Genomic DNA, 25,340 nt, shown 5'->3' with positions numbered 1-25,340 from the left:
GTAATGCTCTGAGAATGGCTCCCCCAGGACTTGCTTTATTTGCAGGGAGGTGTCAGTATGGTTTGTTACAGGAGGGGAGGGTGAGCAGCTCATAAATCAGATTTTCCACAGACTGAAGGGTGTGCTGACACAACACAATGAGTGTGAATAAAATAAACTACAGGGATACAGACTGCAATACCATACAAAAATTATAATAAATACTAAAGACTCCGTTTTCAAAAAACGAAAAGCTCTATTTTAGAGCTGACTGGCTGAACCCATACAGGAGACTCATACATGTTGTATATGTTTCCATATATTTGTAATAAATGTATAATACACTATACGTATATCAAAGGTATTAATGATTCACATTTTAGAGTTAAACGGTGGAGACTACACTACACGCAAAACAGTTCAACATGTTACACATCCATTTTTAAGTACAGTGTTAAACCATCTATTACAGAATAATTTATTTAAGACTTTGGTGGATAGGATGATACTAGAGGCACATTGGATTAAAAAGCTCTGTAATATCCTAAACCCTTTTATCTGTGAGTTTTGAGAAGAAAATTAGCTATATACTATAACAATGTTTCTTAGTTCTAACAACAGACCCACTGCTTGCCAAGTCTCTGTAAAAACACATTTTACATATCGTCTCAGAAATTACCCTGTCTCTTGCCAGTACGACATATATGGTAGTTTACCCACTAAGAAATTAAATCTTTGCGATAAAAGAAAATTAATGTTGCTGCAAAGACTAAACAGTTGCTTGAAAGCCAATAAATCAGCTGAAAAGGTAACATTAAACAAAGATTATTTTCTTCAAGCTGCCCATGCATATAAGGAAAGTACAAATATTATGGAAGAGACACTTGATGGAAATTCCATGGTTATTTCATTTTATTTTTATTTGGACATATAAGCGGTATCACGGTTATGCCCTGTCAAATGAGGGATTAAGGAAATTGCATTTGGTCTCTGGAATCTGTGCCTGCTGCCAGTCTTTCTCCCACCGCCAGTTTCACTAAAGTGCATTAAACAGAAAGTGCTGCCTTAAGTAAAATAGTTACATTCTTCAGGAGGCTTAATGCAATAAGGCAGGATTGAAAATGAAGTGCTGATGAACAACAGTGATGTAACGAGTAAAAAAAATATTATTTCCATCCAAACCGTGGCAAGGTCATTAAAGACAAACAGTGGGCTGAAGAATAACTTTAAAATGCAGCTCTTAGAGCCATCAGTCAACACCCTCGGGGGAAAGCTGAAGACCATATTTACACATAACAAGCAAACTGTTGGCATAAAATATGAGCACAAATAAATATCCCTATTCTGGCAATGGTTCGCACCCCAAAGAGACAGAGTTAGTCTGCAGAAGAAAACCTGAGGTCTGTACAGTTACAGTTGTACAGATGAGTGCTCTGCTTAGGGACCATCGGTCGTGTATTGAGAATCATTTAACATGCACATTCACACATGATCAGTTAAATTGTGCAGGAAATAGCATGCCATTTAAGAAGCAAAAATAAAGAAACAAGCACGAAAGCTCTATCTTGCCTGATATAAACTTAGGCTGACTTAATGAATGGTAGGTTCCCATGTTTGTAATGGTCTCCAGTTATGTCAGGCATTAGAAGAAGTGGTCTTAATGCAAAGGCAGTTGTTAAAGATAGAGAAGGGTTGAATGAACAGAGTGCTTTATCTTTGTGAGTAAATCTACCCAGTTGGAAATAACCTTATAAAGAATGTGTATCAATATTCATACGTCAATCGTCTTCATATGCATTTCATGCGAAGTATCACAGTCAGGCTTTGAACTCACCATGCTATAGGGAATAATGTTATTGTGTATAATTCTGGACAAAATGTGTACTGCATGTGTATCTTTTTCTAATACAACTGCACAAACTGGTCTTAACACATGACTTTAACAATCAGTCCGCCTATTCTGATTATGACTAGATCCAGGTGGGGGAACTGTACTGTAACATAAATAGCGGTAGAGCATACACAACCAAAACAGTGCCTTGTCATCATCACTTGCTTGTCGGATTCTCATGGCTTTAAACCTCACTTTACACAGTCAAACTGACAGAACATTATAATTAGCTGAAAACTACACAGTTATTGTAATTGCTGATAGATTTCTCCATATAAGATATTTGACAGCCTGAAATTCGCTATGTGGTCACTATGGTAGTACTCCGTTTCCAGAACTCAGGCCTGGCAGAGCTCTTTCCATTTAAGATGTACAAAGTAGCTCTCATGTTGTAAAAGGGAACAGAAAAAGAACTCACTGTTAATAACAAAGCATTTCCATATATTTAATTAATGAAAGGCAAAACACTTTGATGACAGGGGTCTAACAAAACACACTGGTATACATTACAGGCAGCCCTGTCTTGAAGCCTATTTGTTAGGTCAACTTTCTGCCTTTTGCCTTCTCCTATATATACACATTTTAACTTTGTGGAGCAAGCTCTATGGATGTATGGAAACAAACAATGAAGAGCTGTCAAGAGTTCACTCCAGCTTACTGTTAAACACCCATCTGTCAAGTGGCATTTAGGGTGTGGTGAAAACCGTACGCACCTCCTGCCTTTCCGTTTGCTAAAGTGCTGAAGAACAACAAAGCCTTCACATCCTGTGATGAGCACCTTTCTGAGTCTGTGGCAAAAGAGCTGCAGCCAACATGTTGTCCTCAATTAATTTCATGTGTTAAAAGCTCAAGGACATCAGAAAATACTGTGTTGATATTTTCACGCCAGGGACTACAAAGCATTTTTGCACTGTGCATGTTCAAAAGGCACCCAGGTTTGTTTCATTGCCCTCTTTGTGGGCATGATATTATTGACAGAAACTTCAAAATCAACTCGACACTCAATAGTGGGTTTAAGTCTAGAAAAGCTTCTCCAAGTATTCAAAGATGGTGTGTCATCTTTGCCACCATGTGAGTAGCTTTGACTTACTGGAAGGTTAAACTTTTTTTGTGTTTCATGAATGTTGATGAATGTTAGGCCAAATTTCAAGATGAGGACCATGTGCATTAAATCACTAAACATGCCCTAAAACCTAGTCTGCTCATTGTTTGCAAATGTCAATATAACAAAGTCTTACTGATGTTAGACTTTTCTCTGACAATGACTCCTTCAGTTGTATGTTTAGGATAACAAAGCCATAAACAACACATCTGAAAAGCTGCTGACCAGATGTTAGTCATTTCTGTGTATTAAGGTAGATACATAACAGTCATTCATTATGCTGTGTGTCAATGGGAATGTTGTTTTTATGCAATCGGTATGATTTCGCCCCCTTGTTACCTTACGGTGTACTACAGTGAAACCGGAATGTAAGGGAGGAAGAGAGCCAGGCCGACAGCGTAAAAGAAAAAGAAAAAAGGAAAGAGCAGAGTTCAAGATGGGAGAGGTATAGTTTTTGACCTCAATCGCAAACTCGCCCTCTTACAATTGTATTATTAACACAGTGTCCTCTAATTGTGTTTGTTGTTTTGATAGGAAATAGATCAAGTAAATAATAAAAGGAAATACAATTCGTCTTTTGTATTCAATCTGAGTGTGAGTCGGAATCCTCCTTGGCTTGGACTGTGGCTACTAGGAATTAACAAAACGAACACCAGATGTTTAGACACATCTGTGTTGCTTTAATAAAGCATCACGGTTTCAGTAGCCACAGACTGGAAGAGAAAGGAGCTGATATAAATCCCAAAATAATTAACTTCTATGTTTATTCAATTAACGATATATTTATTCTGCGTATTTTGGTTCTACCAGACAAATTGTGTATAAAACAATTGCCTAACGAAAACCTTATGATGGAAATTATTTACCACTCAACACATGTTTTATAATGCAATAATAATAAAGGACGATTATCACTTGGTTACGGTTTATTTTTTACAGTCCTAATAAAATAAAAAACAATGAAAGGGTAATAATAAAAACAAGTATTGTAGAAGTTGTCTGCTTATTTACTTTTGTAGAGATGCCTGAATGCAACGATGGAAAACTTAATTAGCATCCTTTTAATATGTAACAGTCAGGAGAAAACTCAGCCCTGCTTGCACATCACCCTGAAGTAATTTAAATGTTTTCCAACGTGTAATTGAAGGCAAACTTCAAAAAGTTGCCAAGATGTTATATTTAGCAAACAGAACTGTTAACAAAAAGCTGACATATGCATCTAATCCCCCAAAAATAAAACATACATCACAAAACTGGAGGGTTGGAGGGGTGCAATCTATTTTGGTTCAATAAAGAAGTAATATGTTGCTCACAGAACCATTATTTCAAAAAGATGTCAATCAAATGCAAGTTAACAAAAGCAATCAAGAATTAATTGCTCAAGGTTAGGTCTGAAGGGATCAGACAAGAAGATCGTAGTCTAGAGACTAAACACAGACGGGTATTTGTCTCCTTCAGGAGGTTTGTAAATTCCCTCACTGGAAGGTAAAGAAACCAAAAAGACCCCCTTTTATTTCCCCCATCACCCTTTGGGAGCTTCAGCTCATTAGCAGGCATCAGACTGTCATCACAGATGATAAAGAAACTGGAGAGAATTCCATAAGCCCATCTCAGCCAGTCTGATATGACAGCAGCCAGTCTGAAAGCTCACCTATGAGGCTGCCTCATAAAGAACAAGGTACATTGAGGTGGTACATAATAAATGTGTATAGAATGCACAAACACACCCTCTCACAGACTATACATAGCAACATCTGCAAATCTATTTTTAGACTTGGCAAATTGATTTTGTTTTAATAATTAGAGTCTAGCAGATGCAGACTTCCCTTCTTCTTTCATTAATTGTAGAAAAATTACTTACTAATTATGCACTCTATGTATTTTATCAAATAATACAAAAATAACTGAAAATCCCTCAGAGTTGTGTTCTACTCCCCATCTTGGTAAATTGCCAGATGTGGCAGCCTGGACTGCAGAGAGCCAAAATACAGACATTATAATCTACGCCTCCGATATTTCAGCAAAAATAGGTACTGAGAGAATACTTATTGTCAGCATTTTTAGTACTATTTTAATAAGATGACAGAAGCTTCCTCTGTGCTTTGTGTTTACAAAATATGCGATAGGGTTACAGATATATAGATGATATAGAGTTACAGAGATACAGAAGAAATAGATAATATTCATTCAAGGAATTATGTGTTTTTTGTATGAAAAAAATTATAATGGCAGTAAGGTTTCTTGTTTGTGTGTATAATATATTGAAAGCCTTTTGAGAATTAAAGATCAATTTAAACTTTGGACAATGATTATGCAAAAAGTATTAACTGTCAGTGAATGGCAAGTGTGAAATGCAAAAAGCATTTATAATCCCTTTGTGATGAAAAAGGGTAAATGATGATAACCTTATGTGTTCCACGAACTGAAGCCTTGGGCACAATAACACAATTATGCAGATTTCCAAATTACAAAAAGCTGTTGAAAATAAGGCCCTCTGCTGGATTTCCTGTACAGTGTGCAATCCTTCTTATGTCTCCATTCTGGAGGCCAAGGCTAAAACACTGATAAGATCCCAAGAGAATCAACACTCATGTTTTCCTTCCAGTGTAGCAAATTACCATCTCACAAATCTCTGCAAAGTTTGAGATAGCTGGGTACCTGTGACAGTCAGAGTTGAAACATGGAGTGGAAGAGCCAGGGGGGTTTGCTGAGATAATGACCTCCACAATCAGTGCTTCCTCCAGGGCAGGGCAGAGCATGGCTGGGGGCAATATTGTAACCCCCTGCGACATTTCTGCTTCACATTTCCAGTGCTTTTTGTCATCACTTAACAGTAATAGAGAGAGAAAAAAAAAAAACACTGAACATATAAATGGCTGATGTTCTCAGTGCAAACTGGTTATGCCTTATCCTATAAAACATACAAATGGCATACAGTGGTATCTAATATTAAAAGACCAAGTTTAGCTTGACTCAATAGTCTATTCCAGCAGCTGTGCCTGTTGTAATGTAAAACAGCAGCTCAAGTAATCTGTATGCTGAGCGATTGCGATGTCAGTCTTTTCTGAAACAGAAAGTCTATGTACATACAGTGAGGGAAAAAAGTATTTGATCCCCTGCTGATTTTGTACGTTTGCCCACTGACAAAGAAATGATCAGTCTATAATTTTAATGGTAGGTGTATTTTAACAGTGAGAGACAGAATAACAACAAAACAATCCAGAAAAACGCATTTCAAAAAAGTTATAAATTGATTTGCATGTTAATGAGGGAAAGTGAAAACATTTTCCTATTAATTTTCAAACCTCTCATTAGAGCTAACTAGGACAAAGGTGTCTGCTAATGAATAAATAATAACAACAACTACATTCAGTCAGGATTTAACTTGCTAATGTATATGTGTGTGTATGTGTGTGTGTCTGACAGAGACTGTAATTCATTCCTTCTCATTCTTTCTTCTGAAAATGTTATCTTAAAACAAAATATAGATTAAATAATTTTTAGATTAAAACAGTGTGCTGTGGAATAACTAATGTACCTCATTGTTGTTTTTTCTATGCTGTTTTTCACATAGGCCAAGAGAGCTTCAATTCCAAAAGCCTGGCTCTCCAGGCCCAGAAGAAGATCTTGAGCAAGATGGCAACGATGGTGGTTGTGAACCTTCTCACGGACGACACCAGCAGCGAGATCCTGGACGAGCTGTACAAAGCAAGCCGGGAGTACACCAAGAACAAGAAGGAAGCCCACAAGATCATGAAGGATGTGATCAAGATCGCCCTGAAGATCGGCATCCTCTACCGCAACAATCAGTTCAGCCAGGAGGAGCTGGAGACAGTGGAGAAGTTCAAGAAGAAGATGAACCAGACGGCCATGACCGCGGTGAGCTTCCACGAGGTGGAGTACACTTTCGACCGGAACCTCCTGGCCGAGCTGCTGCTGGAGTGCAAGGACCTGCTGCACGAACTGGTGGAGCACCACTTGACAGCCAAGTCCCATGGTCGCATTGATCATGTGTTCAACCACTTTGCCGATGTGGGCTTTCTCTCTGTGCTTTACAGCTCCTCTGAGGAGTACAGACAATATCTGAAGAAAATCTGCGAAGGGATTAACAAACTACTTGACGAGGGAGTTCTTTAACCAGCTCAGTTTCTGTCCCAGTCCTTGTGTTTCATGAACTATATATTTTTTATTTTAAGGGATGGATGTGTTCTCTTCTTATTTTTCTTTTCCTGACTGTCCATGTGCGTGATTTTAAACAAATGTACCCTTTAGAGTTGCTTAGTTTGTTATTATTACTTGGAAGCCTTACTGTAAGTGATCCTGCACATCATTTTATACTGTTGGTCTTAACTCGTGACATTGTGCCAGTGATCTGCATCTTGTTTCCCTGTAACACAACTTTGACAGCAGCAACATGATGTAAAAATAGAAGAAACCGAGAGAATGTTTAAAAAATATTTTTAACAATAATTTGACTTTATATATTTTTTTCTAATCTTCAATACCAAAATAAACTGTTGATTACAATATTATTTGTATCCCTTGGGAGAAAAGGGGAAGTTTGTGTTTTATGGAGAAATATTCGGAAAAGTAAGATTGGCATAAAAACATTTGATGTGAAACTCATCTGGTACCCAGGATAAGCAATTGAAAAGAGTGTATAATACAAGGGGGAGGAACTGTAGATTACAGCATTCATTCAGTTTTATTACTCTTTTTTTCCATCAGTCATGCCTGTTATTCTCTTAAATATACAATAACCATCAATATTCATGATCTTCAAAGAGAAGGATCCTGGATTACAAACTATAAATAAAACAATGCAGGATTATCAAAGTTTGTGTAATTGCTGATTTGTCCGCCCTGGGTCCCTATGAAGAGTGTCCCAGACACACACGACTAATTTGGCTACTTCAACCATCTTCTCCTTCTCCACTATTCCGAGTGTAAGAGGTGTATGTGACTCTTTCAATACCTTCCTTTACAGCAAGGTGTTAATGACTGTCTTTTATTAAAGATTCCTCATAAACTTGATTGTGGAGTGTTCTTTCATTCTTCACATTAACCTTCCAGCATATTCAATTCAGGGTTTCCATACTTTAACTACACAACTGTACTTAAGTGAAGCAATTAAACTGCATGCCTCTTCCAAAGTAAGAGTATGCCTAACAGAGTATTAGCGACATCTTTATCCACTTGTCTAAGTCAATAAATTCTACTTCCACATACCACCCACATACATGCATGCACAAATACAATTCAAACATTTTTTGTAAAATATAATTTAAGATGACAGTTTAGAGTTGAACAGTGATCATTTTTTTGTTATTATTTCTATTGTATCAAAGGACATACAAAAAAGCGAGGGTGAGGTATTAAAGCTATAAAGGGGTATGTAAGGTTCATACTGTTCTCATTAAAAACGGCTCTGATTCATTTGAGATCTATCCCACACAAGCATGTGTGAACTCTAACAGTGGAAACAACAACTGTGTCCTGCACAGAAGCTGCTTGCATTCTGTCCTATGAAAGTTCCTGACTTCTAGATGTACATTACAGACATTACACAATGCAAGCACTCCTGCACAGACCAAATCTGAAGTGTTGATGCTGCTCCTTACATCTGTCTGTCACTTCAAAAGCATTTCAATTCTTAATGCATTTCAGTACTCAAAGCAGCATCTGTTAAACACAGATCCCATGAGCAGTGATGAGCAATTTAACAGTGACATCATCATCACCAGCACCAGCTCTAACAGCATCTCCTGTCCTAATCCCCACATTTAAGGCATTCTGGTTTATCCTTGATGAAACGTGAACCAAATATAGAAAAAACACTGTGCATAATGCATGCATCACTTATGTATCACAAATAGCCTCTGAACAAAGCAATTTACATTTCTCTCTTCAGGGAACAGTAGTACAACACCGTCCTCCAGCAACCCCTTCCAAAACAAATTCAATCACACATTCAAACACACCCTCAAATTTCCTTAAAAAGGCCTTGATACGTGTATTATTTTTAATTTGGTTTGGGAAAGCTGATTGTTTTTTTATTCTCACCATAGCATGGAGGATTGTATCCACTAAGCCTCACTTAATTGCCACATGAAACAGCAAAGCGACTGAAAAGGTGGACAAATAACTCCTCCGTGAATGATCGGCCAGTTCCTCTAATTAACACAGGGCTATTGTTTGGACGAACACACCTGTTACAGAGAGCCAACAGATGGCAGTTTTCGGAAAAGTAGTTGGGACTGGTAAGCATATTTCAGCGCTGCTAATTCTCTGCTTCCCAGTAGTGATGACGCAGTGTGTTAGTGTTGTCAGATCTTTGATAATCCACTCCTTGCTCCCATTGGCCATTGTGGATTGGTGTTCATATGGCGCGGCAGGCAATTCCAGACTTGTTAATGCTACTCTTTGATAAATGAATTTATCAGGCAGTCTAGAATACAATACATTAAATTATGCATTCAATTTATAAATTACAAAACACACAGCACCGCTGGAGACAGATGAACTCTGCAATTTGCCTTTGTTTTCTGATTCATCTGCTATTATTGCACACCAGTTTCACAATGTAACTTCTGTGAGCATTTAGATAGAACTCCCAATTAAGTCATGCAGAAAAAATAAATAGATACAATAACATTCTTATGAAACAGGTTTTAATGCATCCTATAATTACTTTGTCTAAAAGTGATAATGGTTATTATAGCCACCCACATATTGTGAACGATAATACAAATTGTTTTGATCTCTTCATTTCAAATGCCAATTTCACAAAATATTTTCACATCTAGCAAATTGTAGCTTTTTATGGTATCTAAGCATCACTTTCACATTGCACTCCTGTAGCCTGATTGAAAAGGTCCTGCACTGACAAGAGTCTGTTCATAGAGTTGGGCACCAAGCCTCGGTCACCTCAATGCATCACTGGCACCAGCTAAGTTAAGGGAAAGAAATTCAGCTGTGGCCCTTGTGGTTTCAGATCCATAATTATCTGAACCAAATTAGCCTGCTCAAATGGAACAGAAATCTGAAAAGTGGAAATATTTGGTAAGCCTCCGGTGGAAATGGAAAAACTTTGGTTGATTATTATTACACACTGATGGCAATAAGGAAGCTTACTGCATTTTAGATTTTTTTTTAATAGAATCTTCAAGCAGGTCAGGGAAGGCCTTCCATTCCAGACCCAATTACTCTGCTGCGGGAATACTGAGCTCACAGCCCACCTGCGATGTCAAACGGAAAGGAGCCCTGCATCAGCTCACACTATTCGCATTTTTCCAGAGTGGTCACAACTGCTGCCCTTCAAAAATAGGTCAAGGGAAGAGAGATGTCAACTCTAGTGGGAAGGGTAAATCCATATTTACTCCCCTAAGAAAACACATCTGTCACTTTGATTTGTAGATGTACAACCAAAATCGGAGTAGTGTAAACAGACTGCATTAACAACTATGAACCAACGGTGGAAGGGAGGGGGTATGTATGTAATTTAACCCCTATGCACAGTAACAATGAAAGGATTTCCAATTAGTGCAAGGTCAGTAATTAAAGCTGCATTGACAGACCCTTGCCCAAATTGTATTCCTCTTTGTATACGACAACACAACATCTAGAGCTTCTAAAGTATTTAACTTTGGAAGTTTGAAGGGCTGTTTGGTGCTGTAGACTAGGAGTCCAGGACTGTGAAAAGAAAGCTCTGTAAAAATGTGGTTTATTAAATATAACAGTGGAGGCTGGGAAAACAACTGTTTCAAAGCAGGGTCAAAGATGTTTTTCATAACAAAGAATTTCATTTTTGCAACTATAGCCAGAGGTAAGAGTCATCTATATTTTCTGCAGTCATTTTCTATAGTTGGACACTTAAATGGGGGCTTCCCTGATTCACAGAGACTTTATCTAAAAGCATTCAATCTTTATCATGATCATGAGTGCATTTGACCACAGGATACCAGCTGAAAGTCATTCATACATGCATACATACATTGTCGACTAGAACCTGAAATTTTAGACACCAAATTGTCTCCAAGGAATAGGATGTTGCCCGTGTCAGAGAATACTTTGTAAAATGGTTGTGGTGGAAAGATGTGTTTCTATTATTAACACTGGCTTAGTCGATTTCCTTTACATAAAAGCTTTCCAGTACACATATCACAATTCAGAGATACAGAGACAATGAGACTATACAAAAACCACAAACACTCCCCATTCTTGTATTCTTGTAACGATCATCAATGGGAAATATGACCTTATATACATAAATTTCTACAGTTTTTTCAATGTGTTCCCCTACATCCTTGACCTTCATAGGACAAACAAGACCTATAATAAAATTAAAAGCTTAGAAGTCTGCTTATAAACTCCTTGGCTCTTGCTTCTGAAAGACACCCATGTCATTTAAGTAACATTAAGCCCAAGGTGGCATAATATCTGCACAGGCAGGTGGTTCTGGTATAAAAATTGACACACACCTACTCATGTATTAAACAGATCTTTAATTCTAGCCTTCTCAACTCACACATGCACAACGGCTAAACAAACAGGAGGTAGCTGGCGCCCCCTTGTGGGGAAACCTGACACTGATGGATGACCAGTTTCAAAGCGAAATGCAGGCCTAAACTCTTCCTCCCAAGTTTACAATTTTTTTTGCATAAATAAAGCAGTGTAACACCAAGCAGTACTGATTCTTAATTATGAAAGAAACTGGTGAGACACTGGGGAGGTTTCACTGGGCAGAGCTGTAGTAGAAGGGCCATTTCTCCACTTCATGGCAGGAAATGAATATTCAATACTTTAACCTCATGAATTACAAAGGACACAAATAAGTGTACAAAGACTTAGTTTTTTTAGCATTGGCATGTTTATTAGACATAACTGTATGACAGGTATCAGTTAGTAAACCAACGATCTGTACCACAGGCACAAACTGACATGCCATTCATCCATAGAAACATAAGGCTTTTGGTTACCTATCAGTGTCAGAATACAGAAGATTTATTTAATTCACCAATTACAATAATACAAAAGTGGAGTGCTTGAGGGATGACCACAATAAAAATAAACCCGGCCAAAAATTAAAGGCATGTGTGTAAGTTATGTGCTCTGAATAATATCACGAATGAGAATACAAGCTTGATGAAGTGTAAACGACATTGGTAAAACTGCTAGTTTCTTGCATCTCAGCCATTAACAAATTTGACCTGTATTACATGTAGCTTAATTTCGGAGGTAATTACCTTAATCAGTAGTCAAAAGTACATCCATATTAACACTTCACCACAAATACATTATGTAGCTTAGTATAATAAATACAAAGAGCAAGGTCACTTAAAAAGTACTTAAATTATGAGGCTACACTGAAGTATGAAGTGAAGTTTGAAAGAAGCATTGTTAGGTGTTTTTTTAGATCCTCCATTTATAAACTGCAGAAAAAGGCTCGTCATATGAACTAACCAAAATGGGGACAGATACAAATAAAATAAAAACTACAAACCTGTACTCAGTTGTGATTTAATTTTCTGTCAGGTGCTTCTTTCTTTTACTCATAAATGTAAACATCAACAAGTACGTTTGTGGTTTGCAGGTCAAAGGTAGACTTCATCCAACCAACAGAAATGAACCACTAAAAACTGTCCAAATATGTGCATTCCAATGTTATCCAGACCAAGCTTGGCTCATGCGAAAATAATTAAACTGCATAAGCTTATTATTGAGATATCTGCATAACCTCACAATTTGCGGTTTTGAATTCCAGCATTTGTACTGATGCAAGACTGCATGCACAAGGGTAATCTTTACTTTTGCTTGGCAGCTGTGCAAATTGGAAAGCTGTGCAAAATTAAGCTGCATTTCAGGCATCTCCTTTGATTTCAAGTTCTATTTCAAGGTTTTAAGGACAGTTTCTTTCCCATTTTCACCCATTTTAAAGTTGTTGTTTTTTTAATTACATAAATTCTATATACACATGTAGAATTTAATAATGCAGACACACTTAATACTATGCTTTTCTTCTTGTAATACAGGGTGTAGTGCACTGATCAACAGGTTATACCAAAATACATTTTATTTTCCCTAACCTGGAAGCCTGATCCCAGTCTTTGGCATTGGGCTATTCTCAAGCACATGTTGAAGATTAGGGTTGACGCTATGGATGCGAATGGCATTTTTAACTGGATAGTAACTGGGGTGTCACTATCCTGTTTTTTCCTTTTCCACTCATGAGGCAATAAATGTGGTATATCATTTGACAACAGTTATACTAAGGTTGAGGATGCCTGCTAACTTTTTGATCACGCAAACATTCTGCTTGTCTTTCAGGCTATATGCCGGATAGGTATAGAGAAGCCTAATAAATGAGCTCAATAGACAGCTCACACAGACAAATGCACATTTGTACCCTGCAATGTGCTCAGAGCAACACACTCCTCCTTTGACACACAGTAGAGGCTCTGAAGTTTTAGACTTGCAAGATGTCCCTCATTTTCCCTGAGATTAGGGCTACCAGCAATTCAGCATCTAGGGAAATGGATTTCATTTGTTTCGTGCAAGAATTAAAACCTGGTTTAAAAAAAATAATTTAAAACTGACAGATGCAATTTGAATTTGCTTCAAGGTGTATTTACAAAGACCTATACTTCCTTAAATTGACAACTTCATAAAAAACAAATGAATGAGCAAAGTCATGTTTAAAATAAAAATAAAATAACAATAGTGTATGTGGTACATACTGCAAGTGTTAAAAGTTGCAGGATACCTCCACATTTATCAAACGGATGATCAGAAACACCCTTCCCTCTCAGATTTCCTACAATATTTATACACGCTAGATTGAATACTTATTGCACAGTTCCTCTTCAAGTTCAGAACACACTCAGTTGCACAGTCTTTAGTTTGTTTGGCTGCCAATCACAACTCCTGAATGGCTCTTTGGCAGAGATAGAGCAGACAGTCAGGCAGGTGGGGTGAGGGGGACCTGAGCCACACTGCCATCTTCCCAGCATGGACTCGGCAGTGCAGCAGGCAGGGTGTGGATGGCAGAAGCTGGCACGCCACTATACCCTCCTTTCCTGGGGAAAACAGTCAGTCAGTGACTCTCGCACAAAAACTACTTAACATGTCAGGTGTCAAAAGATAAAAAGTAAGTAAGACATCGGCTTGTCTCAGACACTCCTGCGAGGACAGCAGCTCAGTGCCTGCATTGCTCCAGTTAGGCGATGTAGTTCAAGGAATCCTGCCAAAGCCCTGTTTCTTCAAATCAAGAAAGCAACTGGTGAAAACAACGATATGAGCTTGCTTTTTTTTTTTTCAGCACTCGAATACAAATGCTGACAGACACGCCACCTTACAATCTAGCTCTACTTTTTGCCTTCACGAGACAAGACTTCAGGCGTCTTCTTGTGCACACAGATTGAAACTGAGACTGAGAAAGAGTGGGACTAGGACCCATAGGGGTGCTTACCTATGACATCAACCACATGCAGCTGCAGTTTTTCCTTTAAGGCATTCAGTGTGGCCAGCAGGGGGTCCTCGTCTGACAAGAGCTTGAGATTCTGCTTCACATCATGGGTGAGTGACAGCCAGAGTTTCCCATAATCTTCTGTGGACAGCATCAAAGGCCTGCAAAGTATAGTCAGTGTCATTGTCCTCAGGAGCAGAACAGACCAGCACTATCACATTGTAAGAACCAGTCATCCTACTGGGAAACAATAAGAAGCGTAATAAAGCCTAGTTTGTTATTTTTATCTGTTTTACTAGTGCATTTCACTGCTGCACAGGTGTCATCACAAAGAATTGCACATGTTTCAAAGAGAATGTCAGCATGACTGTACCTGATGAAATCTGACAGTGTGAAAGACACAGAGAAGCGCAGCTCGTACGATTGTCCAGCTTCCGTATGATAAGACACCGTACCAGCCAGGACTGCTTGTGCACAAGGTTTCTCCATCAGCATACACTGCTGGCACACCGCAACCCCGTGGGCTTTGAGCACTGCAAAGCGATGAGGTGGGCACTCGCAAACCTGCAAGACACAAAACGTGAGCACTGGCAACTCCTCACACTGCCTCCCATGTGAGCGAAATCAACAAAAATTAAATCAGAAAGATCGCGTGCAGGATCTGCCTACCTTCAGTTCTTCAGCTGCCAACTGTAATGCAATCTCTGTGATGGAGGAAAAGGTACTGCTGCCAATGAATACCACTAATACCAAGGAGTCCTGTTTGTAGATTTTATTGGCCCACAGAGACAGGCTTTCGTCAGAGCAAACCATTTCCATTCCTGAGGAGGCCAGTCCTGACAGCTCTGCAGGCAAGTGAGACATGAGCCTGGACACTGGAAGTTCATTGCCCTCTGTGGAGGGCTGTACCACCACCATGTTGCTACCCAAGAACAAAGAGGAAGGGGACCCTTCATGAGACGCATTGTCAATGGCTCTGCAATCCTTCAGCGTGGGAGAATTAGTCCCTGGCTGCACTGTGGTGATCTGTCTCAGCTCTTGAACCCGAGCACTGGGTTCCAGAATGTTGTTATCCAAAAGACTGTCCATGGTGCTCTGGGAGGGAAGTGAAGAATCCGACAGCCTCTCGATGACACCTGGAGTCTCCTGGAGTTTGTTTTTCCTTCTGAACCTTTGCAAACTCGACTCTGACTTTCCCATCTGTAGACAGAATTCAAAAGTTTGAATTGTTAGAACTGAGGACTTCCTGAAAGCTGGAAATGCCACCCCTAAGATATCAATGGACTGCCAGCTAAAGACAGATTAAATGACCTCCTCTAGTTTGTACCACATCTTCACAAGGCTGAAGAAAGAATTGAACCCCCCCGTCAGCATCTCACCAGACACAGGTTGTGCTGTGACCCCAGCCCCACGAACAGCGAAGAAGCCAGCTGCTGTCTCTCCTGCTCCTGCTCCTGCTCGGCCACAAAGGTCAGGTCAGGCTGTGAGGTCAAACCAACTGGAGCTCCTGGCTGGGGAAACACCCCTGCTGGGCTAGACAAGGCCTGGGCTGCCCCCTCATCTGGACCCTCTTTCTGAGGCAGGTAGCCCTCTCTGCCCCACACCTTTTTAACTCCCTCCAGCTTTAGGGTGTTGGTCCTAAAACACAAATATATTTGAAACTGTCCGTTTTCACCACTGACCATTTACACCCTATTAAATGTGCCCCAGAAGCTTTCATTATGGGCCGTGTTTGGTTTTGGTTGTTTATTTTAACACTGACATTTTTACTTTCGTTAAAAAGAGTAAATTCACATACCCTCCTTTCTGTGCCCTCTCAGCGCTGTTCCCCGACAACCCTGAGCTCAAGGAGAGGCCCGTGGGAGACTGACGCCCTGTGATGCTACTGGAGGACAGACTCACAGGGAGCGACAGGCCATAGGGCTCGAAATTCAGTGCTGCAAAGAACAGAGCAGGACTTAAGAATCCACACTTTTTACATTTCAGCAGCACCACACAGAAGCGGTAACGTAATCGCTCCTGTGAGCACAGATTTCTTACAGAATGAAGATATTTAACATTTCATTCACAGTTTAATGACGAATGTTCCTGAAGAATCAAAGGACGCTGCAATTAATTTCTTTGGTTCAAGCTTTTGAAGGAACTGGTTTTACGACACTGTCCTACTTTAGTGCCCAGTCTTTGTCAGAGCAAATGAATACATACGACATGAGTTTATCAAGAGAGTGCACTGTGTCGCCAGCTTCTTAATTTAAGGCTAATTTCAGTTCAAAAGAAATTAAATGGTCACAAGAGATCTAATAAAATGCATTCATGAACTTTTTAACCAAAATTGAAAGAACCCAATTCAGGTTCAGAAAGCAAGCACATTGGCATTCACAGCTGAAAGCAGTAATTTGTGCGAATACAAGTAGAAGTCTTCAGACATGTCTAAAGTTTAGTATTTTTCCTCAAATATTTCCCATCTATTATATCTTGTTCTGGTAGGATTTTAAAACTAAGATAGCATGTGAAAAAGAGATTCTCTCACACCTTTCTCCTGGGAGAGCTCCTCCTGTCTCTGATGGTGAGGTTTGTAAGGGGCTGCACCACGAGCCAAGGCCTCAGACACAAAGTCATCCAGGAAAGACAGGGACGTGTCCACCTGCATTAACAAAGACCATTCACAAACAGATGAAAAGGGTGAGCGACAACATGTGTGTGTGTTGTGTACAGCACACGGCAGCTCACCACAGATGGGGTCGGTCTATATTAAAAAATAGATCAGTTACAGAATTGGAGTTGAACAAAGGGAATCAACTCCCCCAACTCTCTTAGTGCAGCATCGTCTCCGATCTGTCAGTCTCAGAGGTGTGACCCCAACATTAACAAGCTGTGATTCACACATCAAAAAAGCTGCCTGATCTACATAAGATTAAACATCATGACAAGACAGTGGTTCATAGAAAGGTTACTGTTGTTGTTGTTGTGTGTGTTTGTAGATACATATGTATAAAAATAAAAAAAATGTAATTTTATAATATAATCTATACAGAGCCACTGGGATTAAAATTAGAAAGTCCACTCGTTCAGGCACTAATTCTCAGTCAGTGTGCAGATTAGAGCTGTACCTCAATGTCTTCACAGCTGGCATCGAGGGGTAAAACTCTGACACTCAGGTCCCTGTCCTCGCTCAGGTGCTTCAGCTCGAAGGTGAACTGCCGCAGAACAGTGTCCAGGGAGGTGCTGAATTTCAGAACGACTTCGCTCACTGTTTTCGTGCACGTTGTGCCACTGGACAGTTTGGTTATTGCTGCCATAACCCAGCTTTTGGTTTCAGAAGTGACCCAGACCTGGTCCAGCAGTGTCACCAGTTTGTCCAGCACCACCTCGGGCATTAGGTCTGATTTGAGGTAAGAGTACTCTCCAAGAACCTAAGGAAGAACAAAGCTACGTTCACTTGAAGAAAAATCATATATAGAATGATGATTTAATATTAATTATATCTTTATGCCCTCTTTGAACACATTTATGTAATATCTAAATGCTTTTCTCTGAAATGGATCCCATCCTAGTACTTTTATGAATTAAGTCAATCTTATAGTAGGTCCAGATTTTCAAATCTCGGAAACTGTTTAATCAACTTTTAAACATGGTACAATATTCCTTACCCAGCTTATAACCTGCAGGAAACGCTGAGGGAACTGAACATCATCTTTCTCCAGAAGAGAGTGATACGAATCGACGGCATAGAGTCTCAACTGTCTATCCTCGTCCTCATTGTCAAAGCCTGGTGAGAAACCAAAAGATAGATGTTTATTTAGGTTATGTGCCAAATAGTCTCAAAACACACACGTCAAAACAATGTCGTCTGTGAATGATTCGGGAGCCAGAAACTGATCTGATCATTGAAAGAAAGCTGACGAGATGCATGAAGATGGCTGGGAAGGAAAAGCAGACCAAGCATTTTGTTTTGGCTCACAAGCACATTGTCAGACTTGTGTATACATTTGCAGTTTTGTTGACTGTTCTTTCTGAAAACAGGCTGGCTGTTCCTGTCAAGGTTTGGGGGATATCAGTCACAGACACAAAGAAAACAAGTTTATTTTTATAGGGGCCAAAAGTTTAAGAACCCACACCTTAGAAACTGTCTTTAACCAAAATGTCACTCGGACGTCTCGTCACAAAGGGTTAACAGTAGAACAGTGGAAAGAAGCATTGTTTTAAAGTATGTGAAACGTATTCCATAAGATTTTCTTAAATACTATATTATCATCCTGTGGAAAGCAGATCAAGCTGGAGCCACGACCTCTGATGCAACAGAAAATCATCTTCTTTGGATGAGTCTCTTGTATTCACAGTGAGATGAGAATCAAAAAGAATTACTCAGACAGTTTCAAGACTAAATGCCTAAACCTGGCAGGAGAAAACAGCCATTACAGGTTGCAATTGCTCCTGTATATTCATTATAAGTGTTCTGCTGTTTTTACTCCTGTCAGAGGCAAACGATGAAGGAGTTTCTTGTAATTCAGAAAATATATAGATTAAAACTGTAGCTATTGGTATTGTCTCTGGCTTAGAAGAAAATAAATGAGAATTTACCCTTTTTGTGTTGACTGCAAATGCTTGATTTATGCACTAACAAAAACAAGCAGCTAGAATTTGATACTCTCTCAAGGCCACAGGAAGATAATTTTATCACTGTCTGGTTTTGACTGATCTTCTGCACAGGTAACTATCCCTGCCCAGCTTTTGCAGTTGCTGCTGCTTAATTCTTCAAGTTTATTTTTGTATTTAGTAAAAGTGTTTCAGTGATAATACATTCTCTTGTGGAGTGTCTTTTTCAAAACACAGTGTGCGGACAGGATTTTCTCTCTCTTTATTTAATAAAAGGAAATATTTAACAAAGAAAAAATATTTAGGCACACCTAAACACAGAACCATTGAGGAAATGTACACTACCAGTCACTACCAGGTTTTATTGAAATGTATGCAGTTTAATGTCTCAATTTTCTCTGAAATTAAAGCATAGAACAAATAAACAATTGGAGATAAAAAATAAATCATAGAATCATTTTGTTTAACAAAATTTCATCTACATTTTTGACTCAAAGTAGCCACCTTTGCAGATAAAACAGCCGAACACACTCGTGGCATTCTTTCTACAATGGAAATCAAATATATTTCGGAAAGTTCTTCCCAACACTGTTGCAGAAGTTCCCACAAATGTGTTGCACTTAGGTTGCTTTGCTTTCACCATTCTGTCCAGTTCATCCCAAACCAGCTCAATTGGGGTTTAAGTCTGGAGACTGTGCTGGCCATTCCATGATTTGAAGCCTACTGTCTTGTTATTTTCTTCTAAGGTAGTTCTGACATAGCCTGGAGGTTTTGGGTCATTATCTTGCTGTAGGATGAACCCCTGACCAACTAGCCATATACCAGAGGGTATTGCATGGTGCTGTAAAATGCTGTGGTAGCCATTTTGGTTCAGGGTACCACTCACTCTGTACAAGTCACCAACTCTGGATCCAGCAAGTGCCCCAGAGCACCACGCTTCCTCCTCCCTGTTTGACAGTTGGTGTCACACACTGAGGAACCATCCTTTCCCCTACTCGAAGGCGTACAAAAACCCTGCATGATGAACCAAAGATTTGAAATTTTGATTAATCTGTCCATAAGACCTTCTTCCAGTCTTCAGTAGTCCACTGTTGGTGCGTCATGGCCCAGGCAAGCCTCTTTTTCTTATTTTGCCATCTTAGCAATGGCTTTCTTACTGCCACTCGACCTGTGGCTCGAAGTCTTCTCTTCACAGCTGAAACTGAGACTTGCTTACTTCGACCAGTGTTAAGCTGTGATTGAAGCTGTTGTCCTGTGAGCCGCCTATCATGCAAACTGTTGACTCTCGGTAACTTGTCTTCTGATTGTGTTGTGGCTTTGGGTCTGCCAGACTTCTTCCTGTGTGAGTTTCCTTGAGTTTCCAAAAGTGCCTTTTGATGGTGTAGGAAACTGCAGTCACTGACACTGTGACTTTCTTTGCAATTTCTCTAAAAGAAAGACCTACACTTTTAAGGGTTATAACGGTCTGTCTGTCTCGTCCTTTGTTAATTGCCTTTTTCTCACCATTATGATAGCAATATACTACTTCCTGCAGTACAATACTGTCCAAATAATGGTGAAGAGGGTGTAATAACACAGTCTGTTCCAACACTGCTTTTATACAGACAGAGGGTTTGTAAGTAATCAACAAAAGTTGGGACACATGTAGGAATTGTTAGCATCAACTTTCAAGGCTTAAATTTACTTCCATTGCTGCAGAACAGCTGTAAGTTGTTAACCCATTACTTGTTCCCTGAAAAAGGCCTTTATAACTCTGAAATGTACATTATTTTTCAGTTTTTGGTAACCTAAACCTCTGGCAGTTTACTGCTTACCTTTGTACCATTTCAGGTTATTCACTGGACTTGAACTGCTTAAATTTTGACCAGTAGTGTACAATAAAATGTTCAACGTTAATCTTTAGAACATTGCGCCATTAAAGGGTATGCTTACGACAGATGTTGCTTAATAATCACTTACAAAATAAACATTAAAGTTAGCAAGTCTTCTCTTACCTTCAGCCAGGAGCCTCAAGAAGTTATTAGGGATATCTGGTTGCATCATATCGCCTCCCAAGGAAAAAACAGTATTCATGGTCTGTATAAACCACCCGTTGTCTGGGGCATATGTATGGTGACTTATAGGAAAAATTATAATGAACAACCAAAACAATATTCATTAGTTCTTGTTAAAAGGCCAACCATTAACCCAGCTATTCGACCCGCTTTGCCCATGTGTTAGATCCTGCTATAAACTCCAGACCAGCTTTTCATCCACTCTCCCATTCCCCATATTGACTCTCTCAGCACTCTGCTACCTCAACTTGATACCCATAGCAAGATGGACTCTGCAGAGAGGAAGAGGAAAAAGGTCCAAAGTGCCCACTGATCTGATCTGAACTTCACCTACCCCACTCCCACTCTCAATAAATATATTTAACAGCCATTGGTGGAAGGATATTTTTCAGACAGTTCCGCTACTTTTCCAACCAGGTCTATAGTTGTATATTCATCTTTACTTTGTCTAAGGAAGTCTAGCATCTTTTCCACAATGACTGTGACATTCTGGGCATTGGTAATCCGGTAGAGAAGTTCCAGTGTCTGCAAAGGAGAGAATTTGTTTAAATTATTTAGTTATTTTGACAACATTTTTTGCTTTTTATGGGGTCAGAACTTTCCCTAGAAAACATTATTTTTCTGCAGTCAGATTCTCAATCACCAGTTATCACGGGGAAAAATACATTTACCTCGCGCTTGATAATTGGGTCAGGGTGATCCAGGCACTCGATAATTGTCATCTGATGCTGAAGAGCAAGATTAGGATCCTGCTGGACTACATAGGTAAGTGCTTTTAGTCCTACAAAAGGGAGAGAATTTTAGTATTTAAGGGTAAATTGCTATAATTTCTTTAAATAATTAAATTGTGGGCTGGAGCTAAAGAGAGAGGGATACGTTCACCAAGTGAGAAAGAACAAAATTAATAGCCTTGTCTTGATTCAAAAACCCACATGATTTTTGACATCATACAGTAAATTGTGTTAAATACATTTTACTTACCCAAGTATTTCAGATTAATTTTAGGTGATAAAACAAATTTTCCAATGCATTTGGCTGCTTTTTCCAGCAAGTCTGATTTTGGATTGATTGTATACACAGTCCTCACACACTCATATAAAATAGCTGAAAAAACAAAACAAAAACAGTATTCATAAGTAAACAGTTACATGAAACATTTATACAACACAAGATTACACAAGATTTTACCTACCATACGTGATGTTGTGATTCATTTCTGCTCTTTGTAACGATTCGTCCAGGACATCATACATTAATTCACTGCCACTGGAAATCAATCCAAAACAGTGTTAAGAAAGCCGTTATGGCCATTTGTTTTCACACTCGATTTATTCTCCTTTTTTATACTTGTATCTTTGCATGAACCTGACAAAAAGTGATATTGACCTCTTCATCAGCTAGTTGAGAGCGTGACAGCTCTGTGGGAGGCGTGGGTTACCTTTGATTATCCTTGCCCAGCAATGCTAGGATCCTGAGCAGCTGAATCTGGAGCCAGGGAGCTGGAACACTGTGGTAATTGAAGTCTACTGGGAGTTTTCCTCCTACAACCTGCTTGAGGATTGCTGCAAAGCTCCCTGTTAGATCTCTATAGCCGTCAGGGCTCTCCTGAAATGACAGTTCCACACAGGTTAAAAATAGAACTTGTCCTGGCAAACATTGCAATCAGTATTGTACTCAGCACGTCTTAACTAGACAGGTCCATGGGAAACACATCTTAAACAACATATATTAGGTTGATGAATTTGCTCCACATATTAATGTCACTTAACAGAACAAACCTTAATCATTTGCAGGTATATGTGTAAAGAGGCAGTCATAACTCCAGGATCCTTATCGCACAGTGCCTTGCGAAACTTGTCATGTATGTGCTGGACCTGATTGGGCGCAATCAAGTAAAACTTGTAGAGTGCGAGGACAGCTTTTCTCCGGATAATTTCTCTGAAAATAATACAACTCAGTATTTAGTTACTGAGTTACTTTAGGTATCCAAAAAAACCTAACAGTATTTTCTAAATTATGACAGGAAAGACACTGTTAAATACTATCACCTGTAGAATTAAAGTTGTACATATATGTATTGCTAAAAATGTAACTAATACACACATTTTGTGTATTGACATTACACATGCCTGCATAATGCAACATTTTTCTTAATAGGTAATCACTGAATACCCTTGAAACATTTGCTTTGTACAATAAGAAGTCATTGAAAGTACAAACTCCGACACACATAACCAGAACCCCACCAAAAATAAGAAATCGTAAGTATAAATATTTTAAATCATACTTTGAATGTGTGAGCTTGTCCTCAACCAAAGGAAGAACAGCAGGGATCATGTCTTTGGGGAAAATCTGACTGGCTACAGTTAAAGCCATACACACCTCAATGAGGTTTGTACTCTGCAAGTCCTATAATATGAAATAAAATGTTTGTTATTAAGTCAAGAAACAGAAAAGTAGCATTTCAAAATATATATTTCAAAAGAAAATGTTCACCCATTTACCTTTAATACTGTATTCACGAGCAGAAGCAAGAGCTCGTGGCTTTCATTCAGAAACAATGACACAGCTAGGTAACCTAAGAAAGCAGCCAAGATAGAGGACAAAATTAATCTCTACTTTCTCGTAAGTGTTTGGGTAACAGGTTAGCATTGACAATTGTTACAAATCTCCTTTCGAAACATTTTATCTGTGAGGTTGATTAGTAGCAAAGACAAGCCAAAATTGCTAAAACTGAATTAAAACACCATAACTTAAAAGGATCTCAGTAATAACACATTAAGAGACAATATATTATTGACTTCAATCACAATAAAATGCAACGCTTGTTAAAATAGTGGTTTACATGCTAAAATGTTCATCAGATTAACATTTTGACTAAGGAAGAGAAATGACTGGCTGTAGGCTGAATTGTAAAGGAAAATGTTATATTATTAAAATCATTCAAAATAACTAAGAAAAGGTAAGTCACTCAAAACAAAAAGCAGGAGAACTTACCTACTCTCTTTTCCAGAACACTTCCTTGCTGAGCTAGTTTGATGGCATGGATGTAGCTAAAGGACGCCTCATATCCTAACATTTCACAGTATATTGTTCTCACCATAATTTCTTTCATCTGTCTCTGAAATATAACATCAAAAAGATTTACATGCATACATTCATTCATTCATTCATTCATTCATTCGTGGTTAGAAGCGTGCCATGCCTTCAGGTTGTACAACAGAATCCATGTTAGTAAAATTGGTCTTGAACCATCTGAACTGAGATTTGCAAGACTGAATTCATACAAGATGTGCATGTTTAAAAATGCTCTGTTGTGGGTACACGGATTGACTTCATTGCTGAGACAGACACTGAAAGTCACACTTACCAGCGTTGTGGTTGGAGACGAAACTTGCTCCTTTATTGCGGTCAGTTCCTTTTTAATCAGCTTTTCTTCCTCCTAAAACGAAACACAGCTCTGAACCTCAAAATGCTCCAGAAAAAATGAATGACAACCTTCCCATTTGAAATTACAAAACGCACTTTTCGTACTACGCTCCTTGTATCACTTGCTTTATGACGAACTTCGAACAATGTTGTTGCTGTACATTTGACGCAACGTAACTAAATACCGGTACGTGTACGGGTGCAGTACTGGCCGCAAAACACTACATTAAATTACACTTGCATCGTTTCAACATGGTCGCGATTCCGCTAAGACACAAGCCTTATTCGTCACAAAAAAATAGTTGTACTTACATGTTTGGAAGTCAGTTCAGTGATGTTTCTGATCAGGTTTCCCAGTTTTGAAGTAACAGAAAGTTTCCCAGCTACCGCCTGCGAGTCCAGAGACAGCAGACTGGGAAGAGCCGTCAGTGTCTTTTCAACGACATCACTCATGGCAGCTCTATCGCTTTCAAACACCAGTCCTGAATAGCGTGACAGGTGTGTTAATAGTTCATTTTACACTGGTCACATACAGTTTAATTATCATTCAACAGTAAGCGCCATCTTGCGGGAATACGTCATTTCCTGTTAGTTTGAAGGAAAAACTTTATTCAATAAATTACGCTGGACACAAAATCCGGATTTGTGATGCATACCGTATACATATATACGCAGCAGATGGCAGCACTGAGTCAAGCATTTGGGGTTGTATTTATATTAAGGTATGTGTATAGGAAACCAGACTTCTCAAACACAAAAACAACTCCAAAAATGCAATTATTGATTACTCTTCCTGTATTCATGAATGCATATTATTACCCTAAA

The 25,340-nt window shown here is 39.0% G+C and overlaps 2 protein-coding genes across 2 annotated transcripts in view; one reads left to right on the top strand and one right to left on the bottom strand.

The window, feature by feature from the left end:
* Positions 1-8,006, top strand: part of tnfaip8l3 (tumor necrosis factor, alpha-induced protein 8-like 3) — a 29,921-nt gene extending 21,915 nt beyond the window's left edge. Inside the window, exon 2 of the mRNA XM_066701384.1 lies at positions 6,547-8,006. Within this exon, the coding sequence (XP_066557481.1) occupies positions 6,547-7,109 (563 nt within the window). The 3' untranslated portion in view covers positions 7,110-8,006. The remainder of the gene's footprint in view (positions 1-6,546) is intronic.
* Positions 8,007-10,678: 2,672 nt separating this feature from the next.
* Positions 10,679-25,093, bottom strand: ap4e1 (adaptor related protein complex 4 subunit epsilon 1). The gene is made up of 21 exons (XM_066701382.1): positions 24,828-25,093; positions 24,457-24,528; positions 24,084-24,207; positions 23,591-23,664; positions 23,374-23,495; positions 22,865-23,024; positions 22,525-22,691; positions 22,279-22,352; positions 22,068-22,190; positions 21,758-21,867; positions 21,472-21,611; positions 21,027-21,139; positions 18,087-18,205; positions 17,547-17,849; positions 16,969-17,080; positions 16,235-16,373; positions 15,816-16,074; positions 15,106-15,636; positions 14,810-15,000; positions 14,440-14,597; positions 10,679-14,047 (listed from the first exon to the last, which is right to left on the bottom strand). Exons 1-21 carry the CDS (start codon positions 24,966-24,968, stop codon positions 13,887-13,889), a joined length of 3,393 nt encoding a protein of 1,130 aa, XP_066557479.1. The 5' UTR covers positions 24,969-25,093; the 3' UTR covers positions 10,679-13,886.
* Positions 25,094-25,340: the final 247 nt, after the last annotated feature.

The sequence above is a fragment of the Amia ocellicauda genome, chromosome 4 (assembly GCF_036373705.1).
Source record: "Amia ocellicauda isolate fAmiCal2 chromosome 4, fAmiCal2.hap1, whole genome shotgun sequence".
Classification (NCBI taxonomy): domain Eukaryota; kingdom Metazoa; phylum Chordata; class Actinopteri; order Amiiformes; family Amiidae; genus Amia; species Amia ocellicauda.
The sequence above is the reverse complement of the archived record's forward strand: the minus strand, read 5'-3'. Positions and strand labels throughout refer to the sequence as shown.

What these genes read in the sequence shown, in the direction of transcription:
- ap4e1 (XM_066701382.1), bottom strand. Translation starts at nt 24,968, where the DNA reads ATGAGTGATGTCGTTGAAAAGACACTGACGGCTCTTCCCAGTCTGCTG. An exon ending in CACAGCACAACCTGTGTCTG is followed by an intron (nt 15,637 to 15,815) that starts GTGAGATGCTGA and finishes TTCTGTCTACAG; the next exon opens with ATGGGAAAGTCAGAGTCGAG. An exon ending in ACACTGTCAGATTTCATCAG is followed by an intron (nt 14,598 to 14,809) that starts GTACAGTCATGC and finishes TATACTTTGCAG; the next exon opens with GCCTTTGATGCTGTCCACAG.